The sequence below is a fragment of the Equus przewalskii genome, chromosome 32, assembly GCF_037783145.1.
Source record: "Equus przewalskii isolate Varuska chromosome 32, EquPr2, whole genome shotgun sequence".
In the NCBI taxonomy this organism is placed as follows: domain Eukaryota; kingdom Metazoa; phylum Chordata; class Mammalia; order Perissodactyla; family Equidae; genus Equus; species Equus przewalskii.
This window is the reverse complement of record NC_091862.1, coordinates 16,042,854-16,070,314: the sequence shown is the minus strand read 5'-3', so window position 1 is coordinate 16,070,314 and position 27,461 is coordinate 16,042,854. Positions and strand designations below refer to the sequence as shown.

Here is a 27,461-nt window from a genome sequence, read left to right as displayed (position 1 = left end):
AGTGAGTTACATGATAATTTTTTAAAATTAATTTTTAATGCATTATCTTTTAAATCCTATAGGAAATAAAAAGTGGAGTTACAAACCAGAAACACAATGATACTGGCTTTTCTGGAGAGCTTTATTTCTTCATACATCTTGCAGTTACTGTCCAGCATCCTTTCATTTCAACCCAAAGGATTCTCTTTTGTGTTTCTCGTAGGGCAGGTCTGGTGATAACGAACTCCCTTGGCTTTTGTTAATATGCAAATACATTAATTTCTCGCTCATCTTTGCAGTACAGTTTTGCTGGATATAGAATTCTCAGTTGACAGGTTGTTTTCTTCTGGCATTTTAAATATGTCATCCCACTGTCTTCTGGCTTCCATGGTTTTTGATAAGCATGATAATTCTTTTTAATAGGAGAGGCTACACTTAAAACAGTAACATATTGTAACGGCAATAATAGCTAACATTAATTGAGTTGATGGTTTCTGTGAACCAGACACTCTCCTGTCCTCATGTTACCTCGTCGATGCTGCACGGTCATCCTATGAGGCAGGGCTGTCCTCTCATGTTACAGATGAGGAAACCAAGGCTCAGAGAAGTCGAGACTTTCCAAATATCTATAATTTAAAAATGATGGGTGGCAGTACAGCCTGTGTTTTTAGCCACTGTCCCATGTGATCTGTTATTCCAGATAATCACATAAAGTCTAATCTCTGATCTTTAAAACTCCAAAATTTTGGGTTTTAAAACAGCTTGGATGTGGAACATCAGAGGGACCAAGACCCAAGACACTGGACTTGTGTTGAGTTCACTGTTGTTTTATTCCAACAGTTAATAGTCCCACAGACATCCTTTTAAGAGAAGGAAGCTGAAATAGACTGGCTGTTGTTCCCTCCCTGAGGCCTGGGCTCACGACCCCTCTTCAGAAGGGATAGTGTCCATCCTATTGAGAGGGCTGGACGAGGGCTCCCTGCTCAGATATGTGGACACGCAGGACAGCCTCACGAAGAGGAGTCCCTCTCCTGTCGCACCTGTTGTGGGTGGATGGAAGGATAGCCCCCAACCCCGGGCACTGCAGGTCTCATGCTGAGCAAATACCAGGGTTACTCTGTAATGTGTGACTAAGTGACCTGAGCTTTCTTTGACAGGTCTTTCAGTATTCATGAACTGCAGGTGCCTTTGGCTATCAGCTCCCATTCTTTTCTCTCTTGCTTCTGCCTGATCCTTGCATTATGTATTCACACCAGAGAAGGAGACAAATAGAACTCTTTTAAAAGCCTCCAAATCAAGCCATTTATCTTTAGCAGTGTTGAGAGAAGGATTTGTGAGAGAATCTGTTGAAACTCATGGGCACGCGATCAAGAGGGGGCCATGTAAAGTGACAATCTTAGTCATCTTAGATGGGTCAAAGTGTATATTGCACAGAAGCAGAAAGGCCCCAGGCTCTCCTGCAGAGCACAGGCCAGTAATGTCACCTCCAGCCCACCGACGTGTCATGCCACCATCAGCAGAGCCTGTCTCCATCTTCCACCCCTTCTTCTCCAGGGTAAACGCTTTTTAAGGACGTAGAATTAGAATACTTTAATCAGAAGGTCTTGAACATAATCTCTAACAGTAAAGCACCTTACATTTGTGTAGAAGTTTAGTTTTCAAAGCTTTTTCCTATATTATCTCATAAAGTTACACTCTGAAAACGAGTTGTTATCCAGGGTGCCCTGTCCCTGGTCATTGACCAGAAGGAGCGGAGTCTGGGCCCAGCCCCGTGGCTGAGTGGTTAAGTTTGCACGTTCCACTTCGGCAGCCCAGGGTTTCGCCGGTTCGAATCCTGAGCGTGGACGTGGCACCGCTCATCAGGCCATGCTGGGGTGGCATCCCGCATGCCACAACTAGAAGGACCCACAACTAGAGATGCACAACTATGTACTGGGGAGCTTTGGGGAGAAAAAGGAAAAATAAAATCTTTAAAAAAAGGAGCGGAGTCTGGGTTTGAATCCACGTCTTATGACTCCACCTGCAGCCCTCTTGCCACTGCACCTCCATTCCTTACTCTCCTCACTTTTCAGACGAGGCAACTGAGACCTGGAGACTTACTCAAAAGATGTGGAATGCAGAAATCTGTTGATGTGCAATCCAAGGTTCAGAATTGGAAAGCACAAACGTGTCAGGAAATGCAAAGCTACATTTCCCACAGCCACATCAATCTGAGTTAACTTGAACCCGCGGCAGGCACTTACATATGTGAACCGTGCGGGCCGTCGTGCCTCTGTGACACACGGCGTGGGTGGTGTCACTCTGGGAACAGCCGCTTGGGCATTTCCTCATTTTTGTGCCACGTGGTTCTGAGTCTTTGTCATAGAAAATTCCCTCTCACCACACACACACACGCACCCACAGACTTTCTCTCTCTGCCTTTTAATTTTTTTCCTAGGGTGTGAAGAAGGGAATTATTTTTCATGAATCATTCCAAGTATGTCCATTATTATCTTTGGACTTGCATTTTCCTGATTTTATCATCTGTCACTCATTACTTACATGAGTATCAAGCTCGCTTGAAGAGGGATTAGCTGTCTTTTCTATCATTCTGGACACACCTGAATGTCTTTGGTATTCTCTTGTCATATGCTGAACAAATACGTTGAATGATGAAGGAGGTGAACTCAGGAACATTTTGAAAAAGGAAGGTCATTTATTATCCTCTGGGGGAAAAATGTGGTATATAGTGCTGTAATTATAATTCCTAATTGTCCATTTGGCTTGTAGTCATTCTGATTTATGAAATAACCATAAGAAAGCTCTTTTGATTTTAAAAGCCAGTGATCTGTTCTACGGATCACAGATGAGAGTGGAGACAAGAAATATACTCAATTCCTGAAAGGAAAAGAATGCTCCCGGGATGCAGTCACCTGGTGCGTGTGAAGCAGGGCGAGGACCTTTTGCTGAAATTGTCATTCTCTTATCTTGCCAAAATATTGCAACATCTGAATGGAAATGATTTGACACTCTTATTTTAGAGTATTACACAGTTATTTTAACGTTTCTATTTGAGAGTGTGCTTAATATTTCAAGAAAATGTGGATATCGATCCATAGATACAAGCCAATAATCCTCTGGTAGATGTTAAATTAATTCAAAGAAAAGGACATTCTAAGTTAAAATAACAAGTTATGAATAAACAGGGCCTCTGCTCATGAAAAACTCTGCATGAATGAAATCTCCAGATGCTGGGAATACAGTCGACTCAAATGGCAAGGATTTAACAGGCGTGGTTGCGAATGCCCATTCTATGGTAAAGTCACTGATGACTTCCTAATTGCCGAAAATGGATCTTTTTTTGCTTTTAGCTTGCTTGGCCACTGCGCGTCATTCAGACCTGTGGACCACACCCTTTCTCCTTAGCCTGCATGAAGACACCTTCCGGTTCCTCTTTTCCTGCCTCCTGGCCATACCAGAGTCTTGTCATTTCTCCCCTTTTCTTACCATTTAAGATGCAGCCACCCCAGGGATGCACTTTCACCCCTTTTTCTGTCCATTCTGTCTGTGTCCCTCGGGGAATCTTGTCCATACTTCTGGTTTTAACTACATTTATCTGCTGATGCATGCCAGGCCACAACCTCATCTTCCCAGACCGTCCTCTGTTCCAAGCCCGTGGAGTGCATCCAGCTTCCTACCAGCCGCCTCCTCTTGTGTGTTTCAGTATCATGCTCTCACCTCTTCCAACTCGTTCTCAGTCCAGCTTCCAGAGTAATCTTCCTGCTCTGGAAGGTGTGATGGTGTGGCAACCATCTGATGCTGTGGGCAACCAGACAAGGTAGCCCCATCTGACAGCTACTTGCCTGTCATCAAGAAAACGTCAGCAAATTAATTTAGCATTTATGGGAAAAAAAGTGACATTTCACAGAAAAGGAAAATACCTAATTCTTTTTATGACTTTGCCGTGAGACAGTCAAGGAGCCTCCATGCTATGTAAGATTTCACAGATGCCCCCCTGTCATCCGTGAAGAATCTTCTGTGGAACATGGTAATGGCATCTGTGAGGCCACTTAACCTGCTCGCAAACCACCGTGTGTCCCAGTTCATGGAAAGTGAAAGAAAAAGTCCGAGGCTACCTCTGTCCCTCGGGACCCCTCCCTGTGCGTGTTGTGTGTGACAGCTGCTCTGGCGACACACAGGGACTGATAAGAATGCGGATGTCGATCCAGATGCTAGATACTAGTAAAGTGTACTTTCCGAACCATGTGGGCAAAATAAGTAGAAATCAAATGTTTAATCCATTCTTTTCATGTCACAGTGGTTTGCCCCATTCCCCCCCCCCATCTTGAAGATCCCAGCTCTAAAATCTTGTGGGCAGGGATTTTTATTTTCTGGCTCTCACCAACCTCAGTGTCTGCCTCAAGTGGCACTTTAGAGATGGCAGGTGAATGAGTACATCCACTAAGGATCCTGGATCTCTTTAGTTCTCTCTACTGTCATTTTAGAAGTGCGTCTTTGCTGGAGAAACTGCCTCTTGCTTATTGTTAAAGTAAATCTCTTCGTGTTGAACTTTGTTTTCTGAACTGTGCTGAAAACTTTTGAAAGATAGAGAAACAGGTCACAGGTAATATAAACCACAATTCTTCAAAAAATATTTTTCAACCTCTTTTTTTTACCCATCCCAGCTTTCAGTATATATACAAATCTCATACCTGAGACTCTCATATGTACCCTTTCGAGAAATATTCATAGCAGAAGATAAATTCTGTCTTCTAGCCAAGAGTTTGGGGCTGTACTTTTGATAGTTGAAATTTAAAAATTTTAAATTTAGCATTCAGTTTGCTAAATACAAAATTATGATGTTCCTTATAACTTTGCAAATCACATTTTCCCTCCCTCTCCCCTCTTCATATTCTGACTCTTGCCTCCCCTTAAAAATCAGTGAGTTAGAGAAAAATATTTTTCATGTTCTCCAAACTGTATGGTACTCCCACATGCTCCACGTTAACTGTCTGCGTCTCTGTGTCTTACTATCGTTTTAACATTTGGTCTTCTGCCTGGGGAGTGGGCGGTTCTCTTGAAGCTGCTTCTACTCAAGTCTCAGCAGAGAAAGCGATATTTTGTTATGAGGTAAAGTTTCAAGCCAGGCTTTGGCCAGGGTCTTTCCCATTTGGGAGGAGGCACGGAGAAACAGCCAGTGAGACGATAATTCTCCTTGAATTTTAGCTCATTAAAATCTTCCCTGGTCCTCAGTGGATTATTTATTGATTTAAGCATCCAGCACTTTCGCTTTCCAGAAAGCATTAGCATCTCCGATGTGATCATTGCAAAGGGAGGAGATTTTTGTCTTTTCTCTGGGATCAGCCATCCCCCCATTGCTTATTAGCACAGTCCACTTTAGAGCTGTATTTAGGTACGGAGTTGAGGGGTCAGAATAAGATTTCTGAGATTTATAGGTAATGAAAAGAACAGGTTGCATCAAAGACACCACGTGGAGGAAACTAAATGTTCTTACGGGACTTCTGTGAACTGTGATCCTTGGTTTTTTTCCAAAATGAACATTTCAGTGTTGTTCATGCTGACTTCTTTTTTAAAGATGTTTTCACATGTTCTGGTTTTGATGCGATTGTGCGTGAAAATAAAGCAAAATTTGGTTTCTTATTTCCCGATCATTTGCCATGGTCTCAAACACTTGTGTTTCTCGGTGACAGTTAATGTGGTTGAGTATCTGCAGTGGTGTAGGTCAATGAAGAAATACGTTTTCTTAGATGTTTAAAATCCTCTTTCTCTAAGAACCCTTTTTCCCCCCTAAATATAATGTCACCCAGAAGTCTAGCTGTTTTCAGATCTATGCATAGAGAACATGTGTGGCAATAACATGCTAGATTGCTGGTAGTATTGGCTGTCAACTTCTGAATTCAGGTTCATGCTGTTGCCCTGTAGCATGTGTTCAGGCAAACATTTCAGTGGGGATTTCTCTTCTTTTTAGTGGGATTAATACAGTCAATGCACTGTTTCAAGGCAACAGCATTTCACTGTGACCTTGGTCGCGTTCTTCCTGTGCCTGGATAAAGTGCGGTACTGAAAAGCAGCGAGCACGGTTTGGCTCCTTCATGGGTTCTCGGTGAATCTTAATTCACTTTTCCCTGTTTGTGTGCTCAAATCCATCAAATCTCTGGGATGTTGACTTTGAAAAGCCGGCCCTGGTGGTCTAGTGGTTAAGATCTGGCGTGCAGCCCTGCCACAGCACCTGTTCCTTTCCCGGTCAGGGACCCACACCACCCGGCTGTCGGTTGTCCTACTGTGGCAGCTGCGTGTTGCTGTGATACTGAAAGCTATGCCACCGGGATTTCAAATACCAGCAGGGTCACCCATGGTGGGCAGGTTTCAGCGGAGCTTCCAGACTAAGACAGATTAGGATGCAGGGCCTGGCCACCCTCTTCCAAAAAATTGGCCATGAAAACCCTGCAAACAGCAGCAGAGCAGTGTCTGCTACAGCGCTGGAAGGGGAGAGGATGGCGCAGAAAGACCAGGCAGGGGTCTGCTCTGCTGGCCACAGGGTCACTAGGAGTGGACTCTACGGCACTAACGACAACTTTTAAAAGTTGCTTTTGCCCACCCTTTGAAAAGCCGTGCATTTAAATTGGTACCGTGTTCCTCCTCTCTCAGGGGAACTTGGAGCTGCCCTTGATCTTGGCTGGTCTATTCATAAACCAGGTAGCTCTGGCATGGGCTTGCTTCCTCTCCCTGCCATCTCTTGTCCCAAGCTTCCTAAGGGACTTTAGCTGATGCCACCTCCTGCCCAAACAGTGTTACGGACTCTCAGGCAGAAGCCGACCTGGTTCTCCCCTGAGAGCTTCAGCCGGCAGCCTGTCTGAGCTGGGAGTGGACGAGGACGCGTGAGGCACGTCCGTGTACGGGGCGGGGGGGGGGGGGGGGGGGGGCGGTGGTCGAGTGGTGGTAATGGCAGTGGGGCTACTTTTGTGTTTTGTCTTCTGCTCTGATTCTAGAGAGTCTGCAGGCAGTTGCAGGTCATTGAAGTCGGCAGAAAAAGCCTGGGGGGTGGGGACCATAGGTGTTGGAGATGGGAGGGTGGGCAGCTTCCCTCTCTTTCTACCTCATAGAGTATTTCCAAGACTGAGTCTGCTAGGGGAAACAGGACATACCATAAGTACCACAGAGGTACTTAGACCAGCTGAGCCTCAGTTTCCTGGTCTGTTAAATGGGTATAGTAACACCGACCTCACATATTTGGGATATTCAGCGAGAGGGTGTTGACAGCACTGGGCTGACGCATGTGGTTGTAGCCATTCTCCCCCCGGGGTCTGAGATTCCTTCCTCACGTCTCTCCCTCCACATGGAGATCCAGTTCGAGATCATCGGTTGTTTAGTTGGTACCGGGACAGAGGTCACAGCCAAGCTCTTACCCTACCCCAGATGTAACCTGCCTACCAGAATGTTCCTCCAGTGCTCTTTTATCAAAATACAACCAGGACGGACATGATGAATGTGTTTTGTAGTCGTGGTTGCATTCTTTCCTTTTTCTCCGAAAAAAAACTAGCAGTTTGACGAGACTAACCAGGGCCTAGGGAAAATGAGATTTTTTTCTCAAGCTCTTGAAAATTCTTTCATGAATCGAGTAAAATTCCATATGGGTCTCATTTGGATGGTGCAATTGTACAGGCTGCCAGGCCCCCTACCCTGGTCAGAACTTCAAGGGGCTTCGCTCTGACAACCCGTTTTCCTCCTGAGCTGCTGTGTGAATCAGGATGCCCCCCCCCCCCCCATCTGCGCCCCTCTCAGGCCCTCCTTCCATCAGGATGGTTTTCTTTGTCCCATCTTTTTTCTTGATATCGCAGTTGGTGGTGAAAACGTGAATGATGGTACTCCACATCGTGTACATGCGGAAGTAGTACTTTGAAGAAATCTTAAGGTCTCCTTTTCTTTACAGGATATGGTAATCACCTTCTATTTGTCCTAAAATGTGCTACGTTAGTAAATTAGTAAGCGATTCTGGCCACGTCATCGGTGTGGAACTAAACTCTGTTAGTTAGATGCAGTTGTCATCTATCACCTTGAAGTCATTTGACGTCGATCGTTAGGCAGATCTTTATGCTACGGGTTAAAACGTGTGTGCTGTTTTCCTTTTTCTTTCTAGCTTCAGGAGGCTGACATCGTGGTCTTAGGCTCGCCCAAGCCAGAGGAGATTCCCCTTTCTTGGATCCAACCAGGAACGACTGTTCTCAACTGTTCCCATGACTTCCTATCAGGTAAATGTTTTAAAATAGGTGCCAGGCCACTGATAAAAGTAGGCAAGATTGTTATGAGAAATGTCAGCCTTATTCAGAAGAGAGTATGTTCCTGAAATGTTAGTCATTGTCAACATACATACACAAGATAAGAAACTTAGAAGGTTGGTTGCCTACTTTTGGGATCACCTGATATTGGAACCATATTGTCAGGCAAAGAGAAGCCAAGATGCCATTTGCAGTGGCTGCCTTCTCCTCCTCCCATATTGAAATGTTCCCCTGCTGGCCTCCAGCATCCAGCAGTGGAGCAGGCTGTGACCTAAAGTATGTAATTTGTACGTGTGTAAGGTGAACTAGAAATAGTGGTCGTCGCCATCTCTTAGAAAGCAGCAAAATCCTTTCTCTCAAAGAAATCTTAGCTGAATCTCAACAGGTGAAAGCAGAGGAAAGAGGGAATGGAGACCAGGCCTCGTGTCTCCCTGGTTCTCCTGCAGTGACCCCTCAGGCACTTCCTGGAGGCCCAGAGTCACCTCAGAGCAGTGTGAGAGTCACCATTAGAAACAGAAGTGGGCTTAGGCTTGGTGTTGATATTTGATGGTATTTCTCCAAAGGATCAAGGAAATGACCCGGACCCCACCAGGCCCACCTTTAGGACACCTGGAGCTGTGCCAGCACCAGGACACCCAACCAAGGGGGCAGTAGGAGCCGGCCCAGACGGGAGACCTTTTCTCATTCACAGAAAGACGTTCTGAGGCTAAGAAAGCTTTGGACCACACTCAGCCGACCTCCTCAAGTCCCTGAGTAACGTGTGTGCAAGAGACAGTGCCAGAGGGAGGCGAGGAAACTCTCCTTCCTTGTTGCTTTGGCCTCCAAATTTCAGCATGGAGAGGCCTGTACTCCAGGCCAGCGTTTTTCCCCCCAAAGCTGGTCAGAACTCGGGCCAGTGTGAGTGGGGGCCTCGGCCCTCTTTCCCCTCTGCCAGTACCACACTGGAATTCTAGATCCTGAAACCTTCTAGGCAGCCCCACAAAAGAGTGAAATAGAGAATAGGATCCAGGAGAAAATAAATATAACTTCTGACCCAGACACCTTGAGATAACTCTTTTACATTTTTCCATAAAAAGGCAATAAACAGTTTTATTGGAATATAATGGAAGGAGAAGAAAAAAATATGATACTAAAAGTATTACTGAAATTCAGATAGCTGTTTCTTCAAAAAGGAGAATATTGGACCCTGCTCTCTGGGAATGTAGCTCCTCCCCGAAATGACGAATCAGAGTGAAAACCGCTCGGGGCTGAAGTGGGTGGGGTGGATTGGAGAGTGCAAGGCAAGATGCTCAGGAATTTCCCAGAATGCTCGTGTACTCAGCTCTTGGATGGAGAGCACAGGGATGAATGAAGCAATCAGAAGTGCAATGTAACATGAATGTGGGATTGATGGCTCTTTTTAGCAAATAGAAGGCACGCGCTAAATAACTTCTTGAACGTGTATGTATGTAGTTTCTGAGTGTAAATTTTTTTTTCCTGAAAAAACCAATGCTTCACCCATCAACAGTGGACACGGTAGATTTCTCCTCTACTCAGAATCCTAGTTGGATTAGGAGAGTCGGTTACGACATTAGTTTTTTTTTAGTTCATGCTTCTTTACTATAATATTTACTGGCTTTTTTTTTATTAGAGTTTATATATTTAGGACAATTTTGGCACAGTCCTGTCTGGAGATAGGAGAGTCAACTTCACTGTTCTTTTGGAATCCCCATGATTATGTAAAAGTGATGTGTTTTTTATTAATAAATCTGTGCCTTACTTTTAATGTTTCTTTTTAGGACATTTACTAAAGGCATTCTTAAAATCCTTAGATTTCAATATAACGATTCTCTTGGGTGAAAAAAGATGAAGGCATTATGTTTTGAGTTAACGATTCTGTATGTAGACTGATGGCAGTTAGTTTATTTTAAATTGATCTGGTCCAGCAGTGGTGGTTCTCTTCAATTTCTAGAATTTCTTTGAGTACCTCGTGCCCAGCATAGCACCTGATGCATAGTAAGCGCTCAGTAAACACCGTGTTGAATGAGTGAATAAACGAGCTCTCAGAATTGGAGTCAGATTCGTTGCATTGCAAGTTGGTTGTAGATTTAGACATTTCCTTCAACTCGTCTCCCACTTGAAAACAGGGCGGGCAGAGCAAAGACAAAAATGGAAAATGCTATGCTGCTAAAATGGATAAACATTTTCCAGTTGGTACTGTTTAGAAGAGCATTAGATTTCTCAATCATCAAAGTTTTAATTTTAGCAGCTTTGATTAGTATGAAAATTTAATCTATGAGTAAATTGAAGAAAGACTTTTTTGCCCTCTTTTATACATAATCTTGCCACTTTAAACACATGAATAGACTTTTTCAAACATTATTCAAAGGAAGGGTGCTTTTATTTAAGCTTAAGAGCAAAAGAATTTTTAATATACTTTGATTGGGCGAAGGCAGCGTTGTATAATGAGATTTTCATACTCATCTTAATGGTACAGGGTTCCACCCCCCTTGTAAAAATAGGTGGGATATGGTGATTTACGATGAGGTAATTCTGTAGAGGCATTTTATTGAATATATAATCCCAGGAGAGATTTTCCCCATGGCTGGTATCCCAGAAGCCGAGCTTGGAAAACAATTACAATTAACCTGCTGGATCTGTTCACTACTCTATGGCTTGACTCTAATGTTTAGATTGAAAGCTGGGTCATATCAGTGTTCAGGTTTCTAGCTATAAAAATTACTAAATTTTTTTTATTAAAAAAATTATTTTGAGGGGCTGGCCCTGTGGCCGAGTGGTTAAGTTCGTGTGCTCCGCTGCAGGCGGCCCAGTGTTTCGTTGGTTCGGATCCTGGGCGCGGACATAGCACTGCTCATCAAACCACGCTGAGGCGGCATCCCACATGCCACAACTAGAAGGACCCACAACGAAGAATATACAACTATGTACCAGGGGGCTTTGGGGAGAAAAAAAAAAAGGAAAAAAATAAAATCTTTAAAAAAAAAAAAATTATTTTGAATGAAAGAAGTGGGCTGCAATTGTGTCATGCTCTGTCTGCTAAAGAGCGGAATTCACTCCAGCAAGGCCAGTTTATAGCCCTCCACCAGGGCTTATTTCACATGTACCAAACTGCACGAAGGAGACGCTGGTCTGTCGTCTTGGGCCCAGAGAGCAGCATCAACACAGCAACTTCGTGGATCAGAGTGGTTTACAGCGTCATTTTAAGTGAACATAATTCTATTCAGTGCAGAGCGAGAGCAGAACCTGGACTGCATCCCAGGGCTCATGCTGATGAGCTGGCAGATCCTGAGGGACCAAGAGCCTCCCCTTTCAGGGCCCTGTAGTGAAAAGAACATGCAATTTGGAGTCAGGATTGATCTGACTCAAAAAGAAGAGGGTTTTGTTTTGTTTTTTAACTCTTAATTGCATTGTACTAATAGGCTGTGTGACTTTGAGCAAATAACTTAAGCTCTCTGATCCTCAGTTTCCTTGTGGGTAAGATGGAAGCAAGCCTGTTGGAAGGACTAAATGAGATACCACCTCAGGTGCAGCACCTCTTTCATAGTAGCTGCCAATGTCGGTTCACTCCCTCCACACGCTCGCTCCACTTCATTGTTGCCACACCGCCAGCACACGAAATAATTTTCAGACATCATGTTAGTGGAACATAAGTCAGTGTTTGAAAAATCAAGCCCAAGGAAGGAAGAGGTTCCAGGATGTTCTAAGAATGTAAGCTAGGCAGCTTTAGAGAAATTAGCTGCGCATGTAACTTAATCATTATCCTAATATACTTAGAATAAAAGAAGGATATTTGCTTATGACTTTTGAACTTTAATTATTCTAAAATTCATTGTTTCTATTACCTGTTTTCCTTAAATTTTTTTCCAGGAAATTCTGGATGTTTTGGACCCATCCCTGAGATATATTATTGCTAGTGTTTCATTTCAAATTTTAATTAGTTTTCAGTACAATGTATTTAACATTTTTAAAAGGCTCAAGCCATTTAGAATATGCAACACTATTAATTCCTTCTTGATTTGGTTTCCGTCATTTCAAAAAAGCTACTCATATAAGTTGAGACTAATATTTTAATTATATTCCTTTCTTTGAAGATTCTTGTATTGTATTCCTTTAAAAAAATAGTAATACATTGTCATTTGATAGTGGAATTCAGATATTTTAAGCTCCGAGTGACACTCTTGAGAGCATTGTCACAACAATTCTACTAAAATTTCATTTATTGCGTTTTACTGTTTATCCTAAAAGGTTAATAGATTTAGCTTAAAAACTTAAAAATCACCAGTGTCTTTTGAAATTTTTGTCTGTACTAATTTGTAATTTTTAGCTCTTCCTGTGTTCAAAACTTCATGTAAATTTTTTTGGAGTGGCTCGTTCTCCTAGAGGAGGAGAAGATATTTAGAAGTCGGCCTATGGGTTCAGACAGTGCTTTTGTGATGAGAGGGGTGCCCTGGGCCAGACTGCGGAAAGGCTGAAACGTTTCCAACGGAGCAGAGATGGCAGGAAGACAGAAGAATGTGCCCTGGTCCCTCCCGTTTCATTTGTTCTGGCAGAATTCCCAGGGTCATCTCAAAACAGCTCCCATCAGCGAGAGGGCTGCTCTGATTTGCAGAGAAAGCATTCTAACACTTTAGCCTTAGATTTTCCTGTTGTAGAAAGTTCTGTTGTGATAGAGAAACTATGAAGGAAAGGCTATCTTTTAAAATGATTCATTGATTCGTTCCTGAAGCAACCGTGAGTTACTGGGGAGTGATAGTGGGAAGTGAAAAGACCCATTTGGTTTGGGATGGGCCCCCTGCTGGACTCGCAGGCCAGTGTAAACAGCCCTTCTGGTGGAGGCCTACATCTACACAGGTAGGGCAGTGAGGTAATGATTTCCTTTCTCGATTCTCTTTAGCCATGAAATTTATTAAGAACATATTCCTGAGTCACTGAGTTACCATCTTAATTGCTTCACATCCCCTGGATTCAGAACGTTTAATTTGGTTTTAAGATACATTGATTCCTAGTAAAAATCTAATAACAATGTTCGTGATAGAAAATTTGTGAAGTATAGAATAGTACACAGAAGAAAATAACAGTAACTTCTGATCCAGTCATCTTAGGATAAGCGTTGTACGTTTTTTGATTAAAAAGGCATTTCAGGGGCCGACCTGGTGGTGCAGCCGTTAAGTGTGCACCTTCCGCTTTGGGGGCCCGGGGTTCACCGGTTCAGATCCCTGGTGCGGACCTGGCACCGCTCATCAAGCCACGCTGTGGCAGGCATCCCACATATAAAAGTAGAGGAAGATGGGCATGGATGTTAGCTCAGGGCTAGTCTTCCTCAGCAAAAAAAAAAAAAAAAGAGGAGGATTGGCAGCAGTTAGCTCAGGGCTAATCTTCCTCAAAAAAAAAAAAAAAGCATTTCATTTAATTTTATTGGATGGAATAGAATGGAAAGAGAAGAAAATAATACACTAAAAGCATTACTGAAATTCAGATAACTGTTTCTTCAAAAAGAGAAAGATTGGTTCCTACAGGATTCTTCTAAAGTTTAAAATATATGTGTATGTTCACTTTACGTTGTGTTTAAAAATCTTTGTTGATTTTAGGCACATTCTATTTTCTGCAAGGCGGTGGCTGAGCTTATGGGAGGAATTAATCACTATGTAATTCTGTGGGTGAAATTTTCTTCATTCATCTGGTTATTTGTGGTTATATTCTAGGAACATGCATTTATAAATTGATACTAGCTCCTAAAATGTACGTTTTTCTTATTTCTCCATCATTTAAAGATAGAGATAAGAAAGAGAGAAGCGTATGTATTCTCCGTAGTGGTTGGACGGGATCTTGAGATCAGATCTCTGGTAGTTCAAACAAAACAAAACAAACCTCTCTCCTCCCCTGGACTCTTGGCTTTTGCCTAAATATGATTTATAAAACTGTAGTGTTGCTGATCTTTAAACAGTACCCGGGGGATATGATTTTTCCAACACCCTTAATACATTTGACAACAGAACATCACAAAACACGTACTCTGAAGTGTTTTGTGCTCTTTCTTGCAAAGGACTGTCAAAAAAATGGATAATTTAAAAGTAGAGTGGTCCCCAAAAAAAGAAGATAATTTCTTAGTTCAAAAAAGTTGCCGTTAGAAATGTTTCTTTTCTCTGCGGGAGGATGTAGACGTCTTATGTGTGTGTTTGCTGTTCATAAACTTCATAAGTGCAACTAAAGGAGGGGAAAGTAGTTCTTATAAATGCCTATTTGGAAATCCAGGTAATCCCTAAAATTAATATCCTAAAATGTAATTTCTCAGTTTTGATGGAAAATTGGTCACATTACTTTTCTAGCAGGGATTTCTTGAATTAGCAAAGAAAGCCTGACCTTTCACGTGACACTTTGGCTGGGCTCGTCCTACGGAAGTTTCAGTCCCCCTTCTTCTTTTTTTTTTGAAGATTGGCCGTGAGCTAACATCTGCTGCCAATCTTTTCTTCCTCTCCTCTTCTCCCCAAAGCCCCGCAGGACACAGTTGTATATTCTAGTTGTCGGTCCTTCTGGTTGTGCTGTGTGGGACACCGCCTCAGCATGGCTTGATAAGCAGTGCCAGGTCCACACCCAGGATCTGAACCCCTGAAACCCTGGGCTTTGGAACTAGAGTGCACGGACTTAACCGCTCTGCCACTGGGCTGGCCCCTAGTCCTCCTTATACTTTATATTCATAAGTGAAATTGCTTTTATTTCATATGTATTGTTTAAACATACACACTACATGCCAAGCACTTTACAGACCCTATCACATTCAATTCTCACGAAATTTTATGAGCTTGATTAACATTAACTAACCGGCCCAAAGTCACAATTGCTAGTAAGAGGGAGAGGCGACATTTTAATCCAGTCTAACTCTGAAGTCTGTGGGCCAGTGAGGAGCCCCAAGGTGGGTCAGGGACTGGTGGCCTACCTATCGCTGTGCCGTGACATCCTAACATCCTTGGCTGAAAATGAGAACAAGATTCAACGTGCTGGCTTTTTACAACACGCAATTAGTTATAAATGATAATATGCTGCAAATGTTTCTTTCCTCACTTTTTAACAGGGAAACTTGGATGTGGTTCTCCCGTGGTACATTTTAGCGGCCTCATCGCGGACAACGATGTGTCTCTTCTCGCGGCAGCTCTGCGGATTCAGGTATGTTTGACGCAGCTGTTTGAGAATTTTTGAGTTTAGAGCTTTGATTGACAGTTGCTAACGGTTTGCGAGTGTTTTCTGTTTAGCAGACACGGTGTTAAACACCTTACCCACATAATGTCATTTAATTCTCACAACATCCCTATGAAATGTTACTCCCATTTGATAGATGAGGAAATGGAGACAGAAAAATTAAGTTACTTGCCTTTTATCACATGAGGCATGAGGGAGGGACCCAAAGCAGGGTTCCTTATTAGTTGTCTGTTGCTATGTAATAAATTACCCCCTACATTTAGCAACTTAAAACAAGAAGCATTTATTACCTCACAGTTTCTTGGGGTCAGAGATTCGGGAGCAGTTTAGCTGGATGGTCCTGCTTTAGAGTCTCTCATGCAGTTGAAATCAAGAGATAAGTCGGGGCTGCAGTCGCCTGAAAGCTTGACAGTGTCCAGAGGATCCGTTTCCAAGATGGCGCACTCACATGGCTGTTGGCCTGTGGTGTTTAAGTCCTCATTGGCTGTTGGCAGGATGCCTTAGTTCCTCCTCATCTGGACGTCTCCATAGGACTGCTCACCTACCCCAGAATGAGTGATCCAAAGGAGAGAGCAAGGAGGAAGCCGCAGTAGGTTTTATGACCTAATCTTCAAAGTCACAGGCTGGCACTTCCTTTCTTCCTCTTTGCTATAAATGAGCCACCAAGGCTCACCTTCTGAGGACAGGAGTCTTAAAGAATTTGTGGACATCTTTTCGAGCCACCACCATCTGTGTGACCCAGAGCCCAAGATCTGCAGCTCTCGTGTCCTGGTGATGCTGGAGCCTGCCGTGGTCATGGCTGCTGGCAGTGGCACTGAGCAGCAGTAGAGAAAGCTGGGCCTCAGTTCCTGCCGCAGTAGAATTAAACAGAAGCAAGTTGTAGTTCATTTCTTTCCTACACTCGTAGTAGTACACAGTTACAACTTATTACTTCAAAGTGGGATATAATATGTTTCTGTAAGGATTATGTGCTACATCTCAATGAAAGCCAAATTTTATTTCTGTGTGTGTGTGTTTCACTATTTAATGATTCGATTTGCTTGTTCTATTATATCAACTGTAGGAGGGTTGTACTCGAAATGGGGTTGCAAATTTTGGAAGCTGGATCTGGAAGCTGATCGTTCATGCATTCTCATATTTTCCTCATTTTTTTCCTAATGAAGATGGAGAACCCACTCAGTATAATTTTACCATATACTTCATGTCTAGTGAGCTCTTAAACTATTTTAATGTGCAATAGCTCACATTTTCCTTTCTAAGAAAAACCTACGATTTAATTATGTGAAAAAAATTATTCTTGATACTCACTTGGGTTATAGTGCAACTTTATCATCTTTTTCATGACATAACATCCCTGAACGGTATTTTCATGGTTTGGACACATCACTGTCAGCTTGTACGTTTGTAACATGCTTTCCTTTTTCTGTCCCTGCTGAAGAACGTGGTCAGTAGTGGCAGGAGATGGCTCCGGGAGCAGCAGTACTCCAGGTGGAGACTTCACTGCTTGAAGCTTCAGCCTCTCTCCCCCGTGCCAAGGTATCTGGGTGATTCGTCTACACTGATGTCAGCTTGCCAAAGGGCCTTAGATATTGAGGTTATCCATTGGGTGGGGGTACAACTCATGGTATTACGGCTTTGTGGGTAGATAATTTTCTCTAATCAAATTACTGTACAATTTTTTCTCTGAAGCCCTCCAAAATTAAGTCATAATGGGCATTTTTTTACCATATTCTATAAATTCTACGACGCGTACTTTTTCATTTCTCAGATCAGGAGGCACATGACCATTGATGGTCTATCTTGTGTTCAATGCCAATGTTTTCTCTTCTTAGTGGTCCATAAAATAATGATGTCTTTGATTTGACAAAATGTAGTAATGTAATATTTGGAAGACCTTTTCAGTGTTGGAAATGCCCAACACACATGTCAGCTTGGTCCTAAGGGCCAGGTCGGTTTCTCCTCTGGGGGTAAATGACCAGCCAAACCAGACTCCGTTCCATGTGGGAAGTGAGCTCAGCTTTCATAAGAACGTGGTGCTGTCTTCTGTCTGACAGGATGCTCTGTGAGAGTCCAGATGGGTATTTTCTTCAGTGGTATTTAATGAAGTGTAAGCTACATATTCTCTCTGTGTAAATCTGGAAATACAGACTGCAGGCCATAGTCTCAGCATGTGACTTAGAATAATTAGTTAGATATGATATCTGAGCCAGAGAAATGTATTTTCCAGCCTCATAATGAATCCTCGCTGACTGCCTCCGCTCCGGTGAGTCAGGCCCAGCCCCTTCATCCAGGGTGTGCATCCTGCCAGCCCATCTCTGCATGGGCCAGTCCACCAGCATTGGAATACACAGCGTGTCGGTAGATAAAACCTCCAGTAATTGACTCATTTTTCAGTTGATAACCAGTTGCTTTTTAGAATTGACCTCTGTTTCCTTGGGCAGTCAGCTGAACACTGTGGTGTGATTATAAGGCCCCAGGCTGGTGAAACCCTCCAGGCTATGTTTTTGCCCCAGAAATAGACTAAACATCATAGTCATCTTCTGTGTTCATTAATACATGGATTCCGAGGCCTGTTGTTCTTTGTAATATCACCCCTGTAGTTTTACAATCTGTTTCATCAAATATCTTATTTTTGCAGTTCCTTATGTTGTTATAGGACCTTAATTTTTAAAAGCAAATGAGTAAACTCTCCTTACAGAAAGCTAAAAAAAATTGAGATGGACCCCCCCCCAAATCGTATACCAAAATCTTTGTATAAATCAAAATAAATTCTGCTTGGGGAAAAAGTGCTTTAATTGCTTCACCAAATTTGAATTCTAGAGCCCCTGGGGAAAGAGAGACAGGCTGAGGAGTTTATAAATCAGCCAAAAAATCAAGATGATGTCACTAGCACTCTTTAGCTAGGGAAGAGAAAACCGTGGAGGTTTTCCAAGAGTGGGCTGTTCAGTTTAGGAGACTGTGGCAGGAGAGGAAGAGAAAAAAGATAGAGCCAGGGAAGCAAAAGTGGAGTAGGAGTGTGGACGGTGGTGAGTGGCGGGCTGGAGGGAGGACTGGGAGGGGAAGACGCAGGCGAGCCTGGGGAGGGGACTGCTGCTGCTGCCGCCGCACAGAGCTCAGCCCACGTCTGGCCCCAGGCGTGCTCTCCCCTCTCCGAGCTGCTCTAGCGCCCTTCAGAAAAGTCAGGACTGGAGTCAGGTTTACTGTGATCTCTTGCCCCAAGGTCAGACCGCTGTGGAGAATAGTATGGGGGCTGAGAGTAAGTTGTCAGCTGCAGCAACAGGAAAAAACCAGAGCAGAGGCTGCCTGCCAGTGGAGAGGGCGATTGGCCTCCACTGGGGGATGCTGCTGTGCCCCCACATAAGGGCTCCAGGATGGTCGGGGCACACGGTCGGGGCACTGCGCTCTTCTCAGATGTCAGCCCTTAAGACAAAGTCTCTGATGCCTGGTCTCCTAAGGTCTGGCTTGGGCCTGCCAGGTCGCACTCTCAAACAGATGTTCAGACAGACAGATGGATGAAGAGAAATGGCTGAGCTCAGGAGCCCCGAAAGGCTGTCTCTGAGAATCTCAGCACATGCTGACGTTCGCAGCACTCCTGTAAGATGAGCAGTGGGGTTCTCATCTTGCCAGTGAAAGAGAACAGTTAAATCATTTGCCCAGTAACACTCTGGAGTTCCTAAAATTTCCTGCATCTGAGGTTGAGCTTCGGCCACTAGGTCCATTTACCGACAGTTATGCAATTAATTAAACATTTTGAAATATGATTTCAGACTTGAAATAGGAAGGAGAGAGGGAAAGTATGGACACAGATAAAACACAATAGCATTTCCACATTTTTGAATAGGCAAGGGACACATGATCCTAGCCCAGTAAGAGCATTATGCAATAACCCATGTATTTGTGGTTTTCGAGTGCACTGATGACCCACAGAAAGCATCGTACTCCACAATGGATTTATACTTACAGGAGGCCGAAGGACACATTGTAATAGACAATTCTCATCTCCTTGGGTGTAGGTGTCATCTTTGTACCTGGGCAGCATTCTAGGATCTTTATGAGTTTTTAGGAGTTGCTTCTCTAAAGAAATGTACCATTCTCATGCACATTAATTGTTAGCAGTTGTGCTTAATACTGCTTGGACAAAGGACCACAAAGCCATTGCGTTGATTTAATTGTTGGCGTGGTGTCTGGCTGTTTTTCGCTCAATCAGCGACCACCTAAGCTGAGAAGACTCTTGCCCCTTCTGTGTTTTCCCCCCAGTGATATTGAGATTTCAAGAGCGCAGACTCCAAAAGCCGTGGATGTCCTCGCCAAGGAGATAGGATTGCTTCCAGATGAAATTGAGATCTATGGCAAAAGCAAAGCCAAAGTACGTTTGTCCTTGCTGGAGAGGTTAAAGGACCAAGCAGATGGAAAATACGTCTTAGTGGCTGGGTAAGACCACTTTCAAATCTATTTTACTAAAAAGGGCCTGTTTACAAAACTCTCTTCTATCTTTATATCTGTCGTCACACCCATCAAATCCATCCTATTCTCAAATGTGGCGTTATTTTGTCCATTTCACTTGGCATCCCTTTGTTGGACATGAGGTAAGTTTTTATTTTCGGCGCAAAACAAATTAACCTCCTCCACAAAAGATAAAGCAAAGGGAGTTCCTAATCCAGCCCTTTATTTTCTCTTTCTCTTAAGATGTCTTGATCACCCTTGTTCCACTTTGGATTTTTCATTTAGCTTTTCATGATAAAAATCAAAATAAGAATTTAAAGTGAAATATTTTGAACAGAGTAGAGATTTTCTGTGTGTGTTCTCAGAAAAAAACATTTTAATGGAAAATGTACAAATCATTGTGTGAAACTCATGTTTTTCTATTAATATCCTTAATATTTCTCATTTTTGTATTTACAAAAACTCATTGTTTCTCTTTTCTTGCATTTCAGACTTAATGTTGGCCCATTTTCATTTGCATTGGTCATTTTACAAAAGGCAAATGTGCAGTTTTTGTGAAAAGGAGGGTTTGCTTTAATTTCTCTCTTTTTAAAAAGAAATACATTCACTAGCTGAAGGATGATAGAAAGCAAGGGATTTCAAATATTCATTCAATGTGACCTGAGGGAGCATCATGAGACCATATAAATTCCTCTGTTGTCTTGAAATTTCATTGCATAGACATGCAAATGATATGTAAGCCAAGGCTTGAGGTACAAAAACTTATTTGTTAACAGGCAGAGACATTTCTAATAACTGGACTTGACTCATCGTTAACTTCCTTTTTACATATCTAATGATTATTATAAGTACTTTATTTCTTTTTCTAGTTAGAAAATTATGCATGCTCATTGTACAAATATTCCAAAAATACAGAAGTATGAATGAGAAAGTAAACCTTCCTGAATCCTACCACCCAGACTGTTAACATTTGAGACCATCAAATGAGACCATCCCATACATGCTGTTCTGTCTGTGACTTGATTAGTCAACAAAGTGCTGTGTACCCAGCTCTATGGGAGTTCATATGGAGCTGTGTTGTCCTTTTTCATGACTACGTAATATTCCACCGCTCGCATCCAACATTCTTAAAGTGCTAGGGAAGGGAGTCCTGGGGGGGGGGGATAAAAATGCCTGAGATGAAGGTGGATTCCATTTTACACATCTTCCTAGCCCTGAGAGGCACTGCCTTGGCTCAGTTGCTGATAAGATAGTACTGCATGTTTCTAATTCTTCAACTATATGGAGGCAGAAAAACGGCTTGAAAATATCATAGGGATGCCTCGTAATTCATTGGACCAATTCTCTGTTGATGGACGCTTAAATTGTTTCCCCTTTTCGGCCATTATAAACAGTGCTGAAATTAACGACTTGGGCATGTGTCTTGTTACATTTGTCCATTGTCTCCCTAGGAAAAATGCCTAGAGGTGAATTCAACTTTTTAAAACTACAAATAGGGGCCAGCCCGCTGGCATAGTGGTTAAATTTGCGCACTCCACTTCGGCAGCCTGGGGTTTGCAGGTTCAGATTCTGGGTGCAGACCTACACACCACTCATCAAGCCATGCTGTGGCGGTGTCCCACATGCAAAATAGAGGAAGATTGGCACAGATGTTAGCTCAGGGCCAATCTTCCTCAAGCAGTAAGAGGAAGAGTGGCAACAGATGTTGGGTCAGGGCCAATCTTCCTCACCGAAAAACAAACAAACAAAGCTACAGATAAAGCAAGATAGCATCCATAGTCTCACCTCTTTAATGGTTTAATAATTCCTTCATGTCTCCTCTCCCTCTCTCTTCTCCCTTCCCACCCACTCCCCGTCCTCCTCCTCTTTCTCCACCTCCTCCTGTTACTGTTTTGAGGAGAGGTGGACAGCCACAGTCTTTCAGAGTCGCTCGGCAGCCGTAGTTTTAAGGAATTCCTCCCTTGCCGTAGCATCTCAGTTCCCTGTGGCTTAAACCTTCTCCTTCAGGCTTCCCGCTCCCTTCCAGTTGAACTCCTGACCCTAATGGGGTCCTTTCCAATTTAGGACCCCAACCCTAATGTCCCCATAACAGAGCTGCAGCAAAGCTCCTTCCCGAGGGGAGATGTTGGTCCCACCTGTAGGCCCCCTCTGGGCCAGATCCGTGAAGGGAGCCAGCTGCCTCCTCGGGGGACTCCTGGGGCCCAGCACACATCTAGTCAGTGTCTCTTTCCTGGGAGTATACTTCATGCAAGTTCGTTTGCAGTGAATAAACAAACTCTTGGACGTTAAGAACGTCTAAAGCAAGTTCAGCATCTTGTCTGCGGATTTGTCCCCTTCTTCCAGGCTGATGTGCATTGGTGGGTGTGCTGGTGTCCTCACCCCGTTTCGGGTAAGAAGACTTAAGAAAAACTCAAGAGGGTGTGTTCTCAGTTTGCAAAGGGAGACTCATGCCAGAGTTTTTCATATGGAGCGGCTGTGATTTACTGAGGTTTGGACTTGTCAGTATTAGAAATAAAAACACAAATCCGGACATGCCCCTGGCCTTAGCTGGGATCTCAGAATTGATACTTCTAAACAAAAGCTCTGAGGGTATCATTAGCAGATTTCAACCTTGATGTCACATCGTCAAGGCCTGGCCTCCAGCCACGGGCTGGAGAGTGACCACCAGCCTGGCTACCTAGGATTACGGCCCCGTGTTGGTCCTCACCCAGTAGAATGTTCCTCCACATTGTCTCTCTGCTAGCATGGATGTGTGTAACTGAGCTCAAGAAGCTGGGCTGCCATGTTGTAGATGAAATTAAACCTGAATTCTCAAGTACAAATTTAACCCCTGGAGATCAACAGTTCTTTTTCTGACGTTGTGGTATCAGTTCCCTTACTTAACAAAGACCGATGAAGGAACAGAAGTTAAATTGCATTCTGTTCAACTGTATTGAAAAACAAAGCTGTGAGGGTAGGATTCTGAGATACGCATGCATCTCCAGCAGAACTTGATGGTTCCTGGAAAAGATATACCACACTCTCTTCCATGAGGGAGGAATAAACTCTCCCCACCAGCACAGCAAATCATATTTTTGTAAGTGTGTAAATTACCTTCATTTTCTAATCTTTTAATAGCTGGATGCTTGAGATCAGCCTAGAACACAGACCATCATTTTGCTTATAATCTAAAATGAATGGGGCCAGCCCCGTGGCCGAGTGGTTAAGTTCGTGCAATCTGCTTCAGCGGCCCAGGGTTTCGCTGGTTCAGATCCTGGGCGTGGACATGGCACCGCTCATCAGGCCATGTTGAGGCGGCGTCCCACATGCCACAACTAGGAGGACCCACAACTAGAATATACAATTATGTACCGGGGGGATTTGGCGAGAAAGAGGAGAAAAAATAATTAAAATGAAAAATTCACTTGAAATAAAAATCACCTCCATAGTTTTACTTTTGGTCAGGTCAATTATGGAAAAATGACATCAGCAAGCTGTTAGACACACTGTTGCAACTTCTACAGAAATATAAATGACCACTCTGTGAAATGGAAAATCACTCCTTTTTCTGAAAGCTTTTTTATTCTGAAAATATTGGCCTATTGTATAAAAACTTAACATAAAGGAAAGTAAAAAGGAGACTAAACCTCTTTAGTGAAAAGTATTAAAATTTTTTATATTTTCTTCAGGATTTTATCTGTGCATTAAGATCATTCCATAAATACCATTTTGTGTCCTGCCTTTTTTCTGAATACTATAACATAAATCTTTTCTCATGCTTTAGAGTTCAGATACCCAAGTAATTTTTCCGTAAACCTAAATAACAATCTATTTGTTCTTGTACATTTGAATTTATGTATAAATGTGATTTAAATATATCGAGAATGGGATTAAAATATAAAACGGGCTTTTTAAGAAAATCTTTTACTATTAATAACCCAAATGCAGAACAGATTAATTCGTTTTAAAAAGCTGTTCTTCAAACTTTAGAATTTCTTACTCCATCAGCATCATCTGTGTTTCATCAGCTACACATCGCTTGGTATTTACACCTACACATCACTGTATTTGCTTTGCCTGACAAAACGAGAAGCATTGGGAATTATTCAGGGAAATATGCCAAAAGAATCTTAGGGGCTCTTGGGTTCTACATATTTTCCCAGTTACACTAATGAAAAGGAATTTGTTTGAGAACTTGACTCAGACTGCAGCTGTGGGGCGTTGAATATGTGTGCAGGATCCGTCTCCATCGGCCCTTTACCGATTTCTGTGCAGAAGTTTCTAGAACTTCTCTGAATTGCTTGGACAGAGCCGTTAAAAAAAAAACTCAAACTGGTCTGTGAGTCGACTGAATTTCACATTAAAGAAAAATGAAAATCATTCATGGCGCTTCATTTTTTTCTATAGAATGCCAAATACCTGATTTGAGTTTTTTCTTTTTTTAAATGTTTCAACTCATTTTGGTCGATGTAGAAACCTTTACTAACTTTTCTAAGGTTCTGCTTTTCTGCCTTGGGTAACTATTTAACTGTCTGTGAGTTTTTCTTTTATTTGCACTTCTTGCAGAATTTAGAAGAAACCACTACTGACAGGGCCTTTGAACTATTGACCTCAGTCAAGTGTGATGGGAAACAACCAAATGGAACATAGAGTTTATCGCTAGATAATACAAGGCTTGTTAAAAACCCTCAAATCGTGAAGGTGCCTGGGATGAGTGATATACATTCATACAGTGTTTGAGCGTATAGTTTTGGAATTCATGGTTAGACTCCAGGCTGATGGCAATAATATATGCGTTTAACAAGATTCTAGATTTTGAGAGCGGTTCTGAGTTTTACGACTTCTCTCTGCCTAAGCGATCTCTTTGACTTTTGAGTACACGGTCAAGTTCTTTCAGATCGTGTCCAAATTGTCACAGAGGACTTCAATACATTTTTACTGTAGTTGACAATAAATATTTGTCTTAGCAACAGTCTCATTCTTTTGTTTTTTTGAGGAAGATTAGCCCTGAGCTAACATCTGCTGCCAATCCTCCTCTTTTTGCTGAGGAAGACTGGCCTTGAGCTAACATCCATGCCCATCTTCCTCCACTTTATATGTGCGACGCCTCCCACAGCATGGCTTGCCACGCAGTGCCATGTCCACACCCAGGATCCGAACTGGCAAACCCCAGGCCGCTGAAGCAGAACGTGCGCACTTAACCGCTGTGCCACCGGGCCAGCCCCATGTCATTTGTTTGTCAACTGTTTCTTACTCATCTGTACCCTAGACAAGTGACAGAAATCAAGGAGAGTGGGCATAGTCCTTCACCTCAGTAAGCTAGTGGCCTGGTAGGTGAGCCAGACATGTCAGGAAGCTTAGCATAATGCCCTCGCAAAAATTACACCATAAACACACGATAATGCTGTGGGATATCAGAGGGGGCACATAAATCTGCTGGGTCAAGTTGAGGGAGGGGTGAATAGCAATTACAATTCCATCTCCAGAAACTATAAGCTCTCACGGAATTAGGTTAACATGGCTCTTGGTCTTTTCTAAGTCAACTTGATAATTTGGAAAACGAGATCAAGATACTGGCACAACAATTAAACCGAATTTTGATACCAAATGTAGGAATGACGTGCAACAGATTTTCTCAGAGCTCTCCTTTTATTGCTCCGAATAAATACTTCCTCCTTTCTGAGTTTCCTGAATCGTTTAGTTGGCAGAAGGCTAAGCAGCCCTGTGTTTCTAATTAAGAATTGGACGTTAGCTGAAGTTGTGCGGAGGTCATCTCTGGGCGTGCCGGCTCTGGGCTGTCTCCAGCAGCTGATTTAGCATCTCCTTGGGAATGATCCTTTAATCCTTCATGTGACACGCTGAAGTCAACCACCTCGTCCTTTGCAGACAGTCAGTGCTCACTATGGTATTTCCACTACCCTGTGGTTGACACTGCATTTTCTTCACAGGCTGTGGTGACATTGGGATGCCTGTGGCTTTTTCACTGCTTTTCTTCATGTTGTACCTAAGGAACTAGAAAGTTGGCTCAACCCATAAACACCTTCCTCTAACTCTGAGTGTTCATGTTGACCCAGTGTCGTGTGGCTGGAGGAGTCTGAGGTTGACCTCACCGAGCTGTGTTCGGGTTGGCTCACCAGCTCCCCCTGCACAGAGGTCACCAGCATTTTCGTTGCTAAATCGAGTGACGGCTTCTCAGACCTCACCCGGCTTCAGACCCCACGCATTTGACTCTGGACCACCCTTGGTGTCCTGCCGAGGCTCCCCTGACAAGCCCCTGCCTCCTCCTGAGGGTTTTTCCAACTTTCTGCTGCTTTTCCCTAGTTTCCTTCGGTCTCTCTGCTTCTGACTACTCCTCAGGAGGAAATGTTCCTAGCAATTCTGTCTTTGTCTTTTTTCACGCTCTCATTGAGTAATCTCACTCATTCCCATGCTTTAAATTGCTAATTATAGTTAATGTTTTCCATCCATAGAAATAACCTAGTGATGTCGGGGGACTTTCCTGGGTTTGATTCCCAGCTCTTCTGCTTACTAATTGTGTGACCTTGGGCAAGTGACCTAAACTCCCTCTGCCTCAGTTTCCTCATCTATCAAGTGGGGATAAAAATAATTAACCTGATAAATATAAAGCACAGAGCCTAGCACGTTAATTACTCCAAACTCAGCCTCAGTTTTATCCAGTTAATATTTATGCATTTGTCAGATCTCAGCTTAGATGTTACTTCCTCCAGGAAGCCTTCCCTGGTGTTCCAAATCTAATTAGAGTCTCCTTCCAGGTGCTCTCATAATACAGTCTAATTGTCCTATCCATCCGTCTTAGTATTTATCACGTTCATTGTAATTGCTAGTTTGTCTGGGCACATCCTCTGGCAGCCATAAGCTCTGTGAGGACAGCAGTGGAATCCAACGTGGTCATCATTGTGTCCCCATAGTCAGTAGCCTGGCCCATAGTAGTACTTAATACATATTTGGATTGCTGTGGTGGCCTGAGATGGTTGGGGATGATGAAGTAAGGGCATTACTTCTTTGTGGTCACATAATTAGGTTTTGTGGGTCAGAAAACTCTATCACCGGTTTTGTTGTGGTTGAATATCCTAGGCAACCTGATTTGCACCATCTGACTCATGGAGGACCAAATTGCAAGCCCAAATGACAGTTTTTAAAACTTGTTACAATGGTTAGAGTAGCTCAGGACCTATTTTATGAGGCCTTACTTGGGAGTGGAGTACACACCTGTCCTATAACTTGATTCTGTGATGTTGTCCTGAACCTGTGATGCTGGGTTTTGTAGGGGGTTGTAGTCAACAGTGAGCTCCTCAGAGCCTTAGTGTAGTGTCCTCAGAATCTCTGGACTTAGTCTTTCCAAATATTTGAGAGGCTGTAGTATGGGAAGGGGTGGGGCTTTGTGTGTCTGATTCCAAGAGATAGGAGGCTACAGGAATGCAGACATTTCCTCTTTAGGAAAAAGAACTTTCTAACTGTAAAAGCTCACTGGAAGGGGCAGACCCCCTGGCCGAGTGGTTAAATTCACGCGCTCCGCTGCAGCAGCCCAGGGTTTCGCTGGTTTGGATTCTGAGCACCGGCATGGTACTG

The 27,461-nt window shown here is 43.1% G+C and overlaps 1 protein-coding gene across 3 annotated transcripts in view; it reads left to right on the top strand.

The window, feature by feature from the left end:
- Positions 1–27,461, top strand: part of MTHFD1L (methylenetetrahydrofolate dehydrogenase (NADP+ dependent) 1 like) — a 191,134-nt gene that overhangs the window by 23,277 nt on the left and 140,396 nt on the right. For all 3 annotated transcript variants that reach the window (XM_070603316.1, XM_070603318.1, XM_070603317.1), the window contains exons 8-11: positions 8,117–8,228; positions 15,325–15,416; positions 16,888–16,985; positions 19,707–19,880. In XM_070603316.1, coding sequence (XP_070459417.1) covers positions 8,117–8,228; positions 15,325–15,416; positions 16,888–16,985; positions 19,707–19,880 — 476 coding nt within the window. The remainder of the gene's footprint in view (positions 1–8,116; positions 8,229–15,324; positions 15,417–16,887; positions 16,986–19,706; positions 19,881–27,461) is intronic.